The following is a 15,492-nucleotide window of genomic DNA, read 5'->3' as shown; positions in this document are numbered from 1 at the left end:
TCAAAAATGGTTTCTTATCAGAATTATTTTTGTTGTGTTGTTGAGAATACATTTACAACAGTGGTAACTATTTGGATTCTTTGCAAAATTACAAAGCACTTCCAAAATATATTATTTGTCCCTCAGCCTTCTGCTCTTGGTGTCATTTGTACTCCCACCTACAGGATGAAAAGCAACTGAGTTCTGAAGTTGATAAGTGATGTGCTGAGGTCAAATGCCATGTTTTGCATGTGGATCCCTGGGCTCTGCCTCTTGTGACCTCCATATTCCTCCAGGCTGCGGAAGAGTGAGTCCTGCATGTAAGTACTGAGTCTCACTTGCTGTAAGCCTGAATTGTAAAATCACAATTGTAGATGTGGAGAGTGCAAATCAGCCCTGTTGCCGTGACTGTGACAATAGCCCTTCCCCCTTCTCTGTATTCAGCAAATGGGAGGATGAAGCAGGTTCCATGAGGGCAAGGCCTAAGACCCAGGGTCACATGGCACCACGGCACCCCCCCCCCCTTACTGATACCTGCAAGCCCCTCCCTCTGTGCTCTTTGACACAAGTGTGGGGATGTGATTTCCTGTGCATTATTGTTTGCCTTTTCCTTGGTTATGTAAACCAGCAACTTTTACCAGGAATATTCCACTCCCAGAAACTCTGAGCTGGTTCCCTCCCATCGGCTGACTTGGTTTCATTTTATTGGAGTTTTACAAGTTGCAGAGCAGGGATAACTGCCTGTGCCTCTTGGCAGTGAGATACCTGGAGTTTGTGACCACAACTGGTGACAATGACAGCAGATGAGTTGGTTTTCTTTGTCAATGGCAAAAAGGTAAGCAAGAGCTGGCCTTTGGCCTGGCTTCCCTGCTCCCTGGGAATGGATATGCATCCTCTGGAAGAGTCCCATTCTCATTCTTTCTATCTTTCATGTTCTTGTTTTATTTCTCTCTTTTTCTCTCTCTCTCTTCAAAGAAGTTGTTTCATTTAGGGTAACATTGGGGAAAGAAGACCTTCTCAGGGCTAGAACATTGTCAAAAATCTCAAGGGGCAAAGGAGTAAGGGGGAGGGAAGACAGAAGAGAGGTGTCTATGGGCTCCTCCAGCTCTGCCAACTCTCTGCAGTAGCAGAGACCCTGACACGAAGCTGAGAAAGGGGGACAGGGTTCTTAGGTGAGACTGGAGGTCACCCACCACGCCTCTACTTTTGTGTGTAATCATATATACCATAAGGCTTTTGTTGCTCTCTTTACTGAGAGAAGGAACAGGAACATGTTTTCTTGTTCATATCAGGATAGAAGATGTACACAGCCTTTGATTCTGATATTTCATGTATGTAAATATAATAGCTAACTTGTGTGAGAACATATACTGACATCTTGCGGCAAGTAATGATTTTATTTCATGAAGGGCATGCTTCTCCCCACCCTCTCACTTAGTTCTACATATAAATATTGCAATTCTTTTAATTTGAAAAAAATTGCCTGCTCGGATGAACTTCATTGGTACACAGGAACCTAGGGAAGGTGGAGGTAGGATGGGGCAGGGGGGAGTATGACATGGGTACCAGTCCTTGCATCACTGCAAGGGTCAGAATCTTTGCAAATTATAATGCAGGTACAGGAACAGAGGGTGCAAGCATGTTACATTGTCTCCATCCTCATCTTGCTCTCACTACACCGCTGCAGAGCTATGGAGGTGTCCCACCCACTGCAGATCCCCAGTTGACAAAGGAAAGGATAGTAAAAAGGTAGCCAGACTTGCACATTGTAAAGGGCCATGTGGACAGTGTGATTGATGAATGTGCCCAATGAGCCCCTAAAGAAGGGCAATTTTCTTTGTTTTGCTCTATTGGCACTTTTGAGTTGAGAAACTGGGTGACTTTTGAGGTAATTTTCAAGAACTGAAATGTGCTTCATAGGATGTCTAGTGCTCAAATTGTCAGACGTGTGTTTGAGTGACTAGCAAGGGAATGCCACAGCCATTGCAACATCAGTGCTCCCAAGACTGTTAGATTCAGTTTGAGTGGCGCTACCTGGAGGCCCCAAGGGATGGGGTCAGCCATGCCCTTTTGGGTTCAGAGTTGTCTCTCTGCCGATTTCATTTCAAGATTGGCATCTGGCAGCAAACCAAGAGGTAGGGCCAAGCTTTCGCATTGGTGGTTGTAAGATTTTGCATCCAACTTTTCCCACAACTTTGTTGTATGCAGCTATTACATCACAGAGATTTAAGGAACACTTGTTGAATTGGCTTTCTAGGGGTGTTACTTACACAAAGCCATCTTCTGTCGAATTTTTCAAAGCAAGCTTTACATCAGGTGAGCAACTGGATTCAATGACTTCCAAGGCCACATCTCACTCTAATGTTTGATTATTGATTAAGCCATCAATTCATGTGTGACAGGAAAAGGTTCTGACCTTCTTTAGGGATGGTTTGCTCTGATGCACTAGATCTGGAAAGGAGTAATTCAAGGTAAATTTGGCTTGGTGAATATTGTTTTTCTATGTATTTCATTTTGACTTTAGGAAAGCTTTTTAAAGTTTTTAGGTATTATCATCACATCAAACCCTCCTATCTCTGGAGGCTTCCACCGCTGCCAATTTCTGTGACCAATGCCCATGTTTGTAATTGATAAACATATAGCCTCTTGACAAACTGCTGGAAAAGTGGAGAGGCAATGCAAGGAGTAAGGACGTAAAGCCGTGCTATGAAAATAAGACCAAGCAAAGGAATTTTCCAGTCAGAGAACAGCAGCTGTGTTTGTTTCCCTTTCTATTCCCAAGATATTCTAGATCTTTGGTTACCGGATGTTGTGGAAAGATGTTACCAAATAATCTGTTGAAACTTGGCAACTCACTCCTAAATGTGAGCCTCCCCGTCTTCCTCTTTCAGACCACCGTCCAGGATTCTGTCTTCACCGGCTGGGGTCCTGGAGAGGGTGTAAGATGCCAATGATCAAATACCTCTTGGCCCTTCTGTGATGGTGATGGGCCTTGGTGACTACCGTTTTCACACATTCCTCAGATCTAGAGTCAGAATCAAAGGGAAAGAGCTGCCCAGCATTTTGGCATTTTGTAACAACAGCCCTTTTGAAGGGCAGGGTGCTTGCTTTTCTGAGCAGTCCCTCCTGGTTAGTGGAGACTGTGGCGCCTGGAGGAGTCTGGGAAGATGCTGCAGGTAGAGTGCAGCTGAAGGTGCTCAGGAGTGACCCCACCACAAGCAGGTGTCAGCTACAGAGAGGCTCAGAGTGGCTTTCCCTCCCACCCTCCCTTCCTCATATTTAGCAATTTCCTCCTAGGCCTAAGCCTATGGGGTATGTATGCACTGGAGGAATATGATCTCTAGGACCAGGCGTTTGCCATTAGGGAGCCGATGAACTAGTTGGAGAGGCGGATTATGATGGGGCAAAGTAATGTGTCACAAAATGTATTTCACAGAAAGCTATCCCCATGAGATACTCTTCTTAGATATTCTTACACCACTCAGCACTGCGCTGGCACATATTAGGTACCCATTTAATATGGACAGAATGAACGAACTAATGTTAAAAGCTCTGAGAAATCCTCTACTAAAGAAATTTCTCTATTAATTTAAAATTAAAAGTTTTAAAAACTAAACATATAAATTATAAGATCTTTTTTTCTGAACAATTTGAAGTTAAATTTCTGACATGCCCCTTCACCCCTTAAACTAAGAAAAAGGATATTCTTCAGAACCACAGTCTATAAAATTCAGGAAGTTTGGGATTCATATGATAATCCTGATCTGTAGACCTTTTGCGGCATTATTCCAAGTTTTCCAGTAACGTCATGTGTCACTCTCTCCCCAAGCCAAGGGTCCAGGATCATGCGCTGCACTTAGCTGTCATGGCCCTTTAGTCTCCTTGATCTGGAACAGCTCCTTAGCTTTCCTTTTCTTTTGCGACACTGGTGTTCATGAGGAGAACAGGCTGGTTATTTTTCAGAAGGTCCCTCATTTTGAGTTTGAGCCACACTTTCTTAAAATTAGATTCAGAGTCTGCATTTTGCGCAGGAATACCAGAGAAGTGATACGTCTTTCTCAGTGTGTTACAGCGGGAGGCACATGATAGCAGTTTTCCCCGTATTTGTGATGTGAACTTTGATCTCTTGGTTAAGGCGGTGTCCAGCAGGTTTCTCCACTTTAAAATTACTTTTTTCCCCTTTATAATTAATAAATAAACAGTGAGAAGATACTTTTAGACTATGTAGGTATTGTGATTATCAAACAGTCTCCTACTAGTTTTAGCATCCATTGATGAATCTTGACTGGATCAATTATTGTGCTGATTACAAGATGTCCAACCATATTTATCAGTTGGCATTCTTCATTCAGAAAGGACTTTACCTTCTCTCCCATTTGTTTGTTTATTTATTAATTATCAGTTTGGACTCAAGAGTTTTACATTTTTTGCTATGGAAGATTTTCCCTGAGCTAACATCTGTGCCAATTTTCCTCTATTTTGTATGTGGGTTGCCACCACAGCATGGCTGCTGACGAGTTGTGTATGTCTGCACCCTGGAACAGACCCTGGGCCACCAAAGCACAGCATGCTAACTTAAGCACGAGGCCACTGGGCCAGCCCCCTCATGAGTTTCAATTTTATTTAATAGAATATAACCATTTTGGCCATTATTTGTTTGGATGCTCAAGTTCTACCAGAGCAATTTGCTTAACCCAGCATTTCTGTACAAAGTGTTTTTCCTTTGGAATACCCATTGACATCCTGTTGAGAGAAGCTCCTGTGGAGTTTGCTGGGGGAAAACCCTGCAGCAATGCTATGAGCGTGGAATAGCCATTCTCTGCAGGAATTCATGGTAGGGTGGACCACTGGTGGTTGGAGTGATATGGAAAGCCCTTACTAGGGAAGTGTTTGGAGTCTTCTGATAAGTCAAGATGCAGGTGGCAGAGGGATGGAATGCTCAGAGGCATAGGAGTCAGAAGGTAGAAGTTATATTTTCACTGGTGTATGAAGACCAGCTTGGTAGGGAAGTAGGAGGGGGAAAGCCTGAATATAAAGGTTTGGGACATAGTGAAAAGGGGCTTGAAAGATGCCTGAGGAACTTGGATGTTACCATGAATTTGTGTGAGGTCACTAAGCAGGGAACCAATGTGATGAAAGCAGAGCTGCAGGACACAAGGAAGGGATAACTTGCAGAGAGGTGCTGAGCTAAGAGCTCTAGTTGCCTCTACAAGAAAAAGGATAAGGATTTTCACTTTGCACATGTATGATTTCTTCTCCAAGGGAAAAGAAATGGCTCCCTCTGTGAATTTTGTAATCAGGACTTTGAATGAGCTGGATTCATGGGATGTAATCATAAAGGACAATTCATTTTATCTTCTACTTTCCTTTAAAGTTTGTTCAAGAGGCAAATTCTGGCAGTTTAATGACCGTTTTGATTGCCCTTAGTTAATAAAAAATCCTATGGTTGTTTCTAAGTTGCCAAACAGAGTCTCAATTCAAGACAGAGAGGTGAGGGTGGCAATAAAGTTTTCATGTAATTGGTGCTGTTGTAAGATGGCTCCCCACCACTGGGAACACCCAGTTACACATCTCACGACTTGGTGATGCATTTTTCTCAGACCAGCTCCTCTCCCTCAGCCTTCAGCCTTGAGAGATCTACTCCACACACACTCTATGGGAGGTCCCAGCACCTCCTGTAGTCAGTCTTTTTGAGAATGATTTAAACACTTCCAAGCCAGCTCTCTCTGTCATGCATGGCCTTCTGGTGTCCATGGACAACACTTCACATCTTTCGCTCTCCCAAACTCTGGGAGCTCACCCCAATTCCAACACTGCCACTTCTTTTTCAGCTTGTCTGGTAAGAATCTCTCCAGCTGCTTAGATATGCCAGAACACCACATCCCTGCACCACAAAGGCCGCATGTTAGCTTCACATGTAGCATTATGGAAGCCCCCCGACAAAGTCTGAGGTGTAAGGCAGATTCCTCCTCCTCCTTCCTTAGGAAGACATGAGACTCATAGTACAATTCTCTCTGAAGAAATCATTATCACACATTCTCTCCCCTTAATCATCCTAATCACCTATTGACCCTTGGTTTGAGATTTCTCCTCCATTTCTGACTTGTTAATGTTGTTGGCTGTGATAGCCCAGTGCATAAAGTCTTCTGATCTGAGCTCCTACAGACTAGCTCTCTTCTGTCTGAGAGTATGCACTCCAAGAGACAAAGCCAGAGATCTGCGTGCTGTCGCTCTCTGCTGTCCCCAGTGTTCACAGGTGTGATCCAGCAGGTGGAAATTAGAGGACATATTTGATTGGAAGTGGGCTTTGCCTTGGTCAGCACAGCATGGGGGGTGCAACACCTAAGTGCTCTGTGGTGGGTCCTGAGCTGAGCACTAATGTAGAATTTTAGACAGAAGGATGTCAGCACATACATAGTTTGGCTTGTAGTTAATATGTTCATTCTTAATGGAATTGTCCAGAAATACATCTTAGTTTTCATAATATATTTAGCACATCCTCATTAGCTTTACAAATTCTTGAGTAAAACAATGGCTAAGTAGATCCATTATATATTTTTCTTTTGTTTTTGTAGGTAGTGGAGAAAAATGCAGATCCAGAAACAACCCTTTTGGCCTACCTGAGAAGAAAGTGTATCCGGACTTGGAGTGGGGATGAGGGAGAGGGAGGCAGTGGGACTCACTCTCTGGGCCTTCCCTCATTTCGTAGTGACTGGTTGGGGAGCTGTGAAGGGCAGAAGAAGAGCACTGGATTAGGGCTCTGTACTCCAGTGTTCGAGTTGTAGCTCTGTCACCTAGCAGCTGTGTGACCCTGGAAAGACATTTGAGCTCTCTGAGTCTGAAATTCTCAGCTGTTGAATGAGAGGATTGTTCTTGATGTCCTTTAAGATCTCTTCTACCTAAGACTCTAGTAAGGCCAATGTGTGGTCCTGGGCCTTAACATGAACAGCTCTGAAAGGCCCTCATCAGCCCTGGTGAAATTCATAGTCACTCCCTCTCAGGTGGGGCAGGGGAGTCAAATTCCTGAGCACATCTTTGCCAATATCTTTGCTAATGAGTAAATGGGCTTCCTGGGGAATGTTTCTAGCTCTTCCAAGGAGGAGGGAAAGTGAGGAAAAGGGGTGTGTGATAAGAAGGGGATGCCTGAGGTGGGGAACTGTGGAGAGGTGCCATCCATTGTGGAAACAGTGGTGCCAGGAGACCTGGGGCAAGGGCTTCCTGAGGGTGACCTGGATGCCACTCTACTCTCAGGGTGGGAAGGACTTCTGTAAGATTCCCATACCTTTTGTTCTTTCAATGAGCCTAGAAGAAAACAACAGGGAAAATATAATAGGAGCTAACATTTAATGAGCATTTACTATATACAGGCGGAGTTCAAGGTGATTGTGTAGGTTATTTCACTGGTCCCCTTAGCAAGACATTTTGAAAGAGGAGGAAGCGAGGCCTGCATGGGTTAAAGGATCTGCCTCTCTATTGTGTATTCTGGAAAATGCTGGCAGAGCCTGGACTAAAGCCTAGAGCCACAATCTTAACCCCCCACACATACTGGAAAGTCTCCAGTGGTTTGTTGTCAGGCGATGATCATCCTGACCTCTCTCAACAAACCACTTATGCTCCTAGAGGCAGGCATGTCCGGTAGCTTATTCCAAGCACATATCTTAGGACAACAAAGGATTGTTTCAACACTCACAGAAGCGAGCCAGGAATCACGGCCTTACCTGCTAGTCACTCACCTCTTATCAGATGGTGGCTGGCACTGCTGTACTAAGTCCTGGAGTTTCGACCTGGAGGGAGCAGGTCTGGAGGTTCACAGCACAGAAATCTGGTGGCTTTTTCTAGAGGTGACACCACTCTGTAGGTTCAGGGCACTCCATTGGAACTGCAATTCTAGCCCATGTGCTTGGGAGGTCTGGAAAAAAAAAGCTCATTCTCAGAGATTGTTGACATCAATTTTAGTTTTCCAACATGTTTTGAAGGCCCCAAATCCTCAGATGTCCCTTATCAGAGCAATTGGCTGGCTTAAAGGTCACCTCTCAAATGAAATCTCAAACTGAAAATCGGTCCATAAATGTGAGTTCTTGTGGCTTGTTGCTGCCTGTGCTGAGAGTCACTCCTGGGAGTTCCGGGCAAGAGAGGAGAGTGCAGCCCTGACTTCTGCCTTGGCTTCCAGGAAGATCCTCAGGCTAGAAGAAGACTTTGCTAGATTTTGGGCTGCAGTCATTGGTCTTCACGTGCCCCTAGACTTGTCTGACTGCTGATAAGTGCATATAGCCTGACTGGTGAAGAGAATAACTGAAGACACAGCAAGCCTGCCCCAGATGTGTTCTGAAAGAGGCAGCAGCACGGTGAAGGAGGAGCCCCCATTCAGGAGTCAGATGACCATGTTTGGGTCCTAACACTCAAGGTAACACAAGTGACTGTGTTACCTTGCAGGGCTCACGTTACCTCTTGGGTCTCAGTTGTTTGTTTTTTTAAAATGTGTGGTGGAGTAGTAGTTCCTGCCCTACCTGCTAGCTAAATTATTGTGAAGATCAAATGGGTCCAGTGGGGTAAGTGCTTTTCAAGTATAAGATGCTATATCGTTGTTAGTTAACATTATTTTGAAAACGATGGAAGTGACCAGAAAATAACAACCTCAGTTCCCTGGTCCTTGGTAGGTAGCTGGATGGCTTGGAGACCTGCTGGCCTGAGGGAAAAGCAGCAACAGAGCCTGCACGTCTCAGGGAAAGTGGCCGCCACAGCCTCTAGAATAGCTTAGTACTTAGGCACTTTTACAAACGCAAAGTATCAGATCATTTCCTCAAACATGTATAAGAGGTGGTTTCAGCTTTGGTCCCTGATCTCAAAATTATTTTCAATTTAATTTCTGTTCATATATCCTATGGGCTGGATTTTCAAAAACTCCTGGTCCAGCCCTAATTTTGGTTCCTGAGCTTCATCAGCCCAAAAGGTGTAGGATGAAAATACAGGATCCAGCAAGTCCCAGCACAAGTGGCTCCATTGCACATCCCGCTTGGGTGACATGAGGGCTGCTCCATATGCTCAGTGTTTGAGGTGCCTGATTTACCAGCCCACAGAGATCACTGTGTTGGGGGCCTAGAAGACCACAGAGGGAAGAACCTGACACCATGAAATATATTCAAGTCTCAAGTCCCAGTCAAGTTCAAGTCCTAGAAGTGCATTCCCAGGGGAGGATACTTGGGTGTTGTCTTATAGGACCCTGATGACTTTGCCCTTCTGAACAGTGGAGATGGCCCCATTCCCTGCCTTCCTGTCTGAATGGGGAGGCCATGTGGGTATGCTGCCTCATGGGGGTGAGGGCCCTGAGGTTGCGTGTGGCAGTGGATGGCTCTACATTGGCAGCTCTGCCCAGGCACTTCCCAGCAGCCCAGCTAAGACTCTCTTCTCTGAGTTCATGTTCCTTAACCCATGAACACCCAGTGGGGCTGAGCGGGACCAAGCTGGCCTGTGGTGAAGGGGGCTGCGGGGCTTGCACTGTGATGTTTTCCAAGTATGATCGTCTCCAGAACAAGATCGTGTATCCTTTGCCTGCTGGCTGGTTGCCCATGTGAGGACTGTGACGCAGGGGTCAGCTTCTGAGCGAGTGTGTGCATGTGCGTGTGTGCACACATGACCTTTCTAAAATCCAGACTCATTTCACATCCCATGAACTCCTTCAGTAGGGGTCTATTGCCCCCAGGACAAAGTCCAATCTCTTTGCTTAGCACAGGAAGGCCTTCCCAACATTTCCCACCTTTCCTCTCCAGTTTGCTTTCTCATCATGAGCTCAGCCCTCCATTCATGCAGAGACAATTGTGAACTACTAATGCTCCATGCTCACTCATTTCTTGGTCTTGGTATAAGCTGTTTCTCAAGTCTTGAATGTCCTTTCTTCCAGGAGTTGTCTACTTGGTTAACTCTTACTAGCTCTTTAGGGCTGGGCGAAATATCACCTCCTCCAGGAAGTCTTCCTTGATCTCCCAAGATGGGTTAGGTGCCCTTTGTCTGTGCTAGTCCCATAGAGTGCCCTGTGCACAGCCCTCCTGAAGTACTTTCCACAAGATACTTAACTTGCATCTTCAAGCTGGCTTCTATTTTCCTGGGTTGATTGAAAGCTATTAAAGAACAGAGATTTCATCTTTTTCACCTTTATTTCTCAGCCCTCAGCAGGGTACCTAGCACATGGTTTGCACCCAAGACCTCATGTTGATTGTATAAGTGAATGAATGATGTATAAAGGAATGGAAGCAAGCAAGTTCTCTCTAAGCAGTTGGTGTCTCATGCTCCCTGGGGATTTTCCCTCCCTTCTCCCCAGGGAGGAATGGGAGAAATAGAGGTGGGTGAAAGCAGGGAAGCAAAAGTGACTGGAAGTTCTGAAATTGAAGAGGCTAAGGAAGGGCCCTGCAGAGAGCAGAGCATGTATTGGACCTGGAACCTGCCAGAAACTTCCTCTTGACTCAGCCTCCAGGGTCAGGCTGAGTAAGAGGTGGCTGAAAGTGACCCTAGCTCCTTGCTCCAGCTCAGAGCCTAGGGTGCATGGATGCCTGACCCCACAGGACACTGGAGGGGTTCTGGCCTCACCTAGGGGACAGCTTCCTTTGTCCCTAGCCCAGAGTCTTGGGTGGAGAGGTGAGGACACCTAGACAAGAGACAAGAACACAATGTTGAGTGAAGAGAAATGACACAAAGCGTCACTAAGTCTCCCAGGCCCTTCCCTCAGATTCTCTTTGGTGACCTGAGTGGACAATGGAATGACCTTAATCTGGGGTTCCAGCCACTTTCCTGCCAATGCCTGCCTGGCCCCCATCTGCTCTTTGCACCACATTGCCGTGACGACTGTGGAAGGAATAGGAAGCACCAAGACAAGGCTGCATCCTGTGCAGGTAACCAGCGGAGAGGAGGCTCATGACAAGGCTGCAGACTTGCTTTGTGTTGTCGGGCTGAGCGTCACTGCCTGGGCAGAGGAGGCATCATGGCTGGCCCCTTCCCATCTCCCTAGTGGGCTGTGAGGCAGAGAGATGAGGCCCCCCAGTCCTGAAGCTCCCTCCTCTGGTGGGGGTGGATGTAACATTGCATGGCCCTGAGAGAACAAAGATGTCAGCTGGCTTGGTGGCCAGGGCAGGCCAGCTATGCCAAACCTGGAGGGAGGAGAGGCAGGGGGACTTCTTCACCTTGACCCTAGAGTGTTTAGGAAACCCCCAGCCTTCCTAAATTCAATATTCCAGATGCTCTGTGTCCCTTGATAAAAAGCACACACACTCTCTGCTCCCTGGAATGGTAAATTCCATTGCACCTTTTGCCTCCTACCCACAGGTAATAGAAATGTGAAAGCTAGGTCTCCACGATCACTAAAATGGAGGCCAACATGGCCTGAAGAAGGGAATTGAGACATGAGTATCTGACCAATGTGTTCTCCCAGGCCACCTGGGAATGGAGTGAAATTAGAGATGCTTCTGGGAAGAGGGGGCAGTAATCTGGGAAGTTTTGTGGAGAGAATCAGGATGCTCTTAGGCAAAGTGGAATAGAGCACAGTGGGAGCAGAGCACACTGGGAAGGAAAGGCCATTGTTCACAGTACTTGGAAAAGTGAGGCCAGGGGTCTTTGGGAGATTACAGTCACAGAAGGTGCCAAGGCTAGCCCAAGTCTTAATCCTCCCTTGACTATTTGTGGAGACCTGATGTTCAGATCACACCTTCCTTGGGCACCTTATGTGAATATATGAACCAGGGCCTCCAGTTCAACAAGATGAGTATAGTCTTTGGGAAGAGCATCTTAGACCACTGATTGGAGATCAGAGCAGGGTGGCGGTGGTATTGCTTTACCTCTACAGCTTCATTTCTTAGTTCAGAAAAAAGGAAATTACCAAACTTTCCCATCCTGCTGGAGATGTTAGAAGGTGAATTAGGGGAGAAGGGGTGGAGCAAAATGGCGGGGTGAGCTGACCCGGGATTCTCTCCCCTCCAAAATACAACAAGGGATTGGAAAAACTGAATTTCAGAGTATAAATCTAATGCCAACACGTTAGAGACCTACAATACCAAGAAGGTGGAGATCATATACCTTACTTACGGCCTTGGAGGTGCTGGAACTATAGGAGAGAACATCACTCCCTCCCCTAGAGTCTGCGATCTCTCCTGTGCAGGTGGGGAAGGAGTGGGGGAGGGGCTGCGTGACCAGGGGATCCTCCAGGATTCCTGCCGCTGGTTCAGTGGAAACCCGCTGACAGGGGGAAAGCTTCCGCCCGCAGGGACCCCATAAACCCAGGGCCTCAGGAGACCAGAGAACAGAACTGATCTGAATCCAGATCAGTGCGCAAGAATAGCAGCCCGTCCCTCCCGGCAAAGCCAGTGGGCGCAGCCATCTTGCCCGAAGGCGGAGAGCTCATAACACTCGGCTCTCAACCCCCATCTCGTGGTGACAGGCTGTAACTGCAACCGAATTCTACCACCATGTGAAAAAACCGCTCCTCTACCATCCAGCAATTTATAAAAGCCCCAGACCAGAAGGAAAACAATAAAAACACAGAATTAAGTCCTGAGGACTTGGAATTAGGTAAACTAAGTGATAATGAGTTCAGAGCAGCTATAATAAAAAAACTCAATGAGGTAGAGAGAAAGATAGAGAAATAAGCCGAGTTCTGGAGTTACTTCACAAAAGAGATTGAAATCATAAAGAAGAATCAGACAGAATTACTAGAGATGAAAAACACAATGGACCAGATAAAACAGAATACGGATTCCCTGAATGCCTGTGTAGACACCATAGAAGAGCAAATTAACATAATTGAAGATAGACAGGCTGAATGGTTCCAGACAGAGGAAGAAAGAGAACTAAGAATTAAAAAAACGAGGAAAATCTCCGATAGATAGTGGATTCAATGAGGAGTAAGAACATAAGGATCATAGGAATTCCTGAAAATGTGGAAAAGGAAAATGGAGCAGAAAGTGTGCTTAACAAAATTATTGAAGAGAACTTCCCAAATCTAGGGATTGACGGAGAAATGTGTGTAGAGGAAGCTTTCAGATCTCCTAGATTTGTCAATGTAAAAAGACCTACTGCAAGGCACATAGTAGTAAAATTGGCAAGAAGGAAAGATAAGGAAAGAATACTCAGGGAAGTAAGAAAGAAGACGAGAATAACCTACAAAGGAGCCCCTATCAGACTGTCAGCAGATTTCTCTACAGAAACCTTACAAGCTAGGAGAGAATGGAGTGACATATTCAAAGCTTTAAAAGATAAAAATCTTCAGCCAAGAATACTCTATCCAGCAAGAATTTCCTTCAGATATGAGGGAGAAATTAAATCTTTTCCAGACAAACAAAAGTTAAGGGAATTTGTAACTAAAAGCCCTCCTCTACAAGGAATCCTCAAGAAGGCTCTCATACCTGAAAAAAGAAAAAAGGGAGAAAGGGGTGACAATCCACAGACTAGGGAGACCAATGGATAGAACCAGAACAGGATAGCAAATATTCAACTATAACATTAGGGTAAAGGTAAGGAAACTACCAAAGCAAGGACGATCTTATCACTCTAACTACAAATTCATAACACGAGTTGGAATAAGAAATGAAAATAATTATTTAGGAGGGGAAGAGCAAAGGGTCTAAATCAGTATTGGTCGAGTAAGTAAGAGACCACCAGAGAATAGACTATATTATACACGAGATTCTAAATACAAACTTCAAGGTAGACACTAAAATAAAATACAGAACAGAGTCACAAATCATAAATAAGGAAAAATCTAAGAAACCCAGCATAAGAAATTGCAGTATTAAATGGGTAGTCTAAAGCACACAGGAAAAGCAATGCAGGAAAACAAGATAATGAGCGACAGATTGACAGCATTAAGTCCACATGCATCAATAATCACTCTCAATGTAAATGGATTGAACTCTCCAATAAAAAGACACAGAGTGGCAAAATGGATTAAAGAACAAGATCCAACAATTTGTTGCCTCCAGGAAACACACCTCAGCCCCAAGGACAAACACAGACTCAGGGTGAAGGGGTGGAGGACAATACTTCAAGCAAATAGCAAGGGAAAAAAGGCAGGTATTGCAATTCTTATATCAGACCAAGTGGATTTCAAAATAAGACGGGTAAAGAGACACACAGAGGAACAATATATAATGATCAAAGGGACACTTCACCAAGAAGAAATAACGCTTATAAATATCTGTGCACCCAACACAGGAGCACCAAGATTCATAAAGCAACTATTAACAGACCTAAAGAAAACGTTAAAAACAACACAATAATAGTAGGGGACCTCAACATCCCACTCACATCAATTGACTGATCATCCAGACAGAAAATCAACAAGGAAATAGTGGAGCTAAATGAAAAACTAAAACAATTGGACTTAATAGACATATATAGATCACTTCACCCTAAAAGAGCTGAATACACATTCTTCTCAAGTGCAAGTGGAACATTCTCAAGGATAGACCAGATGTTGGGAAACAAGGCAAGCCTCTACAAATTTAAAAAAATTGAAATAATAACAAGCATCTTCTCAGATCATAGTGCTATAAGGCTAGAAATTAATTACAAGAAAAAGTCTGAGCAAGGCACAAAGATGTGGAGACTAAACAACACACTACTGAACAAGCAATGGATCACTGAAGATATTAAAGAAGAAATAAAAAAATACCTGGAAACAAATGAAAATGATAGCATGCCATACCAACTCATATGGGATACAGCAAAAGCTGTATTAAGAGGAAAATTCATCGCAATACAGGCACATCTCAACAAACAAGAAAAATCCCAAATAAGCAATCTTAAAGTACACCTAACTGAACTAGAGAAAAAAGAAGAAATAAAGCCCAAAGTCAGCAGAAGGAGAGAAATAATAAAAATCCGAGCAGAAATAAATACCATTGAAAGGAAAAAGGCAGTAGAAAGGATCAATGAAACAAAGAGCTGGTTTTTTGAGAAGATAAATAAAATTGACAAACCACTAGCCAGACTTACAAAGAAAAAAAGGGAGAAAGCTCAAATAAACAAAATCAGAAATGAAAGAGGAGAAATAACAACAGACTCTGCAGACATACAATGGATTATAAGAGAATACTACGAAAAACTATATGCCAACAGAATGGATAACCTAGAGGAAATGGATAAATTCTTGGACTCCTACAATCTCCCAAAGCTCACTCAAGAAGAGGCAGACACTTTGAACACACCAATCACAAGGAAAGAGATTGAAACAGCAATCAAAAGCATCCCAAAGAATAAAACCCCAGGACCAGATGGCTTTCCTGGGGAATTCTACCAAACTTTCAGAGAGGATTTAATACCTATCCTTTTCAAGCTATTCCAAAAAATGAGGGAAGATGGAACACTTCCTAACACATTCTATGAGGCCAACATCACGCTGATACCAAAACCTGACAAGGACACCACGAAAAAAGAGAACTACAGGTCAATATCACTGATGAACATAGATGCAAAAATTCTAAACAAAATTTTGGCAACCAGAATTCAACAATTTATCGAAAGGATCATACA

At 44.4% G+C, this 15,492-nt stretch overlaps 1 protein-coding gene across 3 annotated transcripts in view; it reads left to right on the top strand.

The window, feature by feature from the left end:
- Positions 1–664: 664 nt before the first annotated feature.
- The window catches only part of LOC103567354 (xanthine dehydrogenase/oxidase-like), a 72,302-nt gene continuing 57,474 nt past the window's right edge, over positions 665–15,492 (top strand). For 2 of the 3 annotated variants that reach the window (XR_011526617.1, XM_070574216.1), the window contains exons 1-4: positions 666–814; positions 6,555–6,612; positions 9,421–9,517; positions 10,754–10,862. Coding sequence is in view for 2 of the 3 variants with exons in the window: in XM_070574216.1 (XP_070430317.1) it covers positions 773–814; positions 6,555–6,612; positions 9,421–9,517; positions 10,754–10,862 (306 nt within the window). In the remaining variant the exon portion in view is untranslated. Of the gene's footprint in view, positions 815–6,554; positions 6,613–9,420; positions 9,518–10,753; positions 10,863–15,492 lie in introns of all 3 variants that reach the window. The other variant, XM_070574217.1, reaches the window with a different exon arrangement.

The sequence above is a fragment of the Equus przewalskii genome, chromosome 14, assembly GCF_037783145.1.
Source record: "Equus przewalskii isolate Varuska chromosome 14, EquPr2, whole genome shotgun sequence".
In the NCBI taxonomy this organism is placed as follows: Eukaryota; Metazoa; Chordata; class Mammalia; order Perissodactyla; family Equidae; genus Equus; species Equus przewalskii.
The sequence above is the reverse complement of the archived record's forward strand: the minus strand, read 5'-3'. Positions and strand labels throughout refer to the sequence as shown.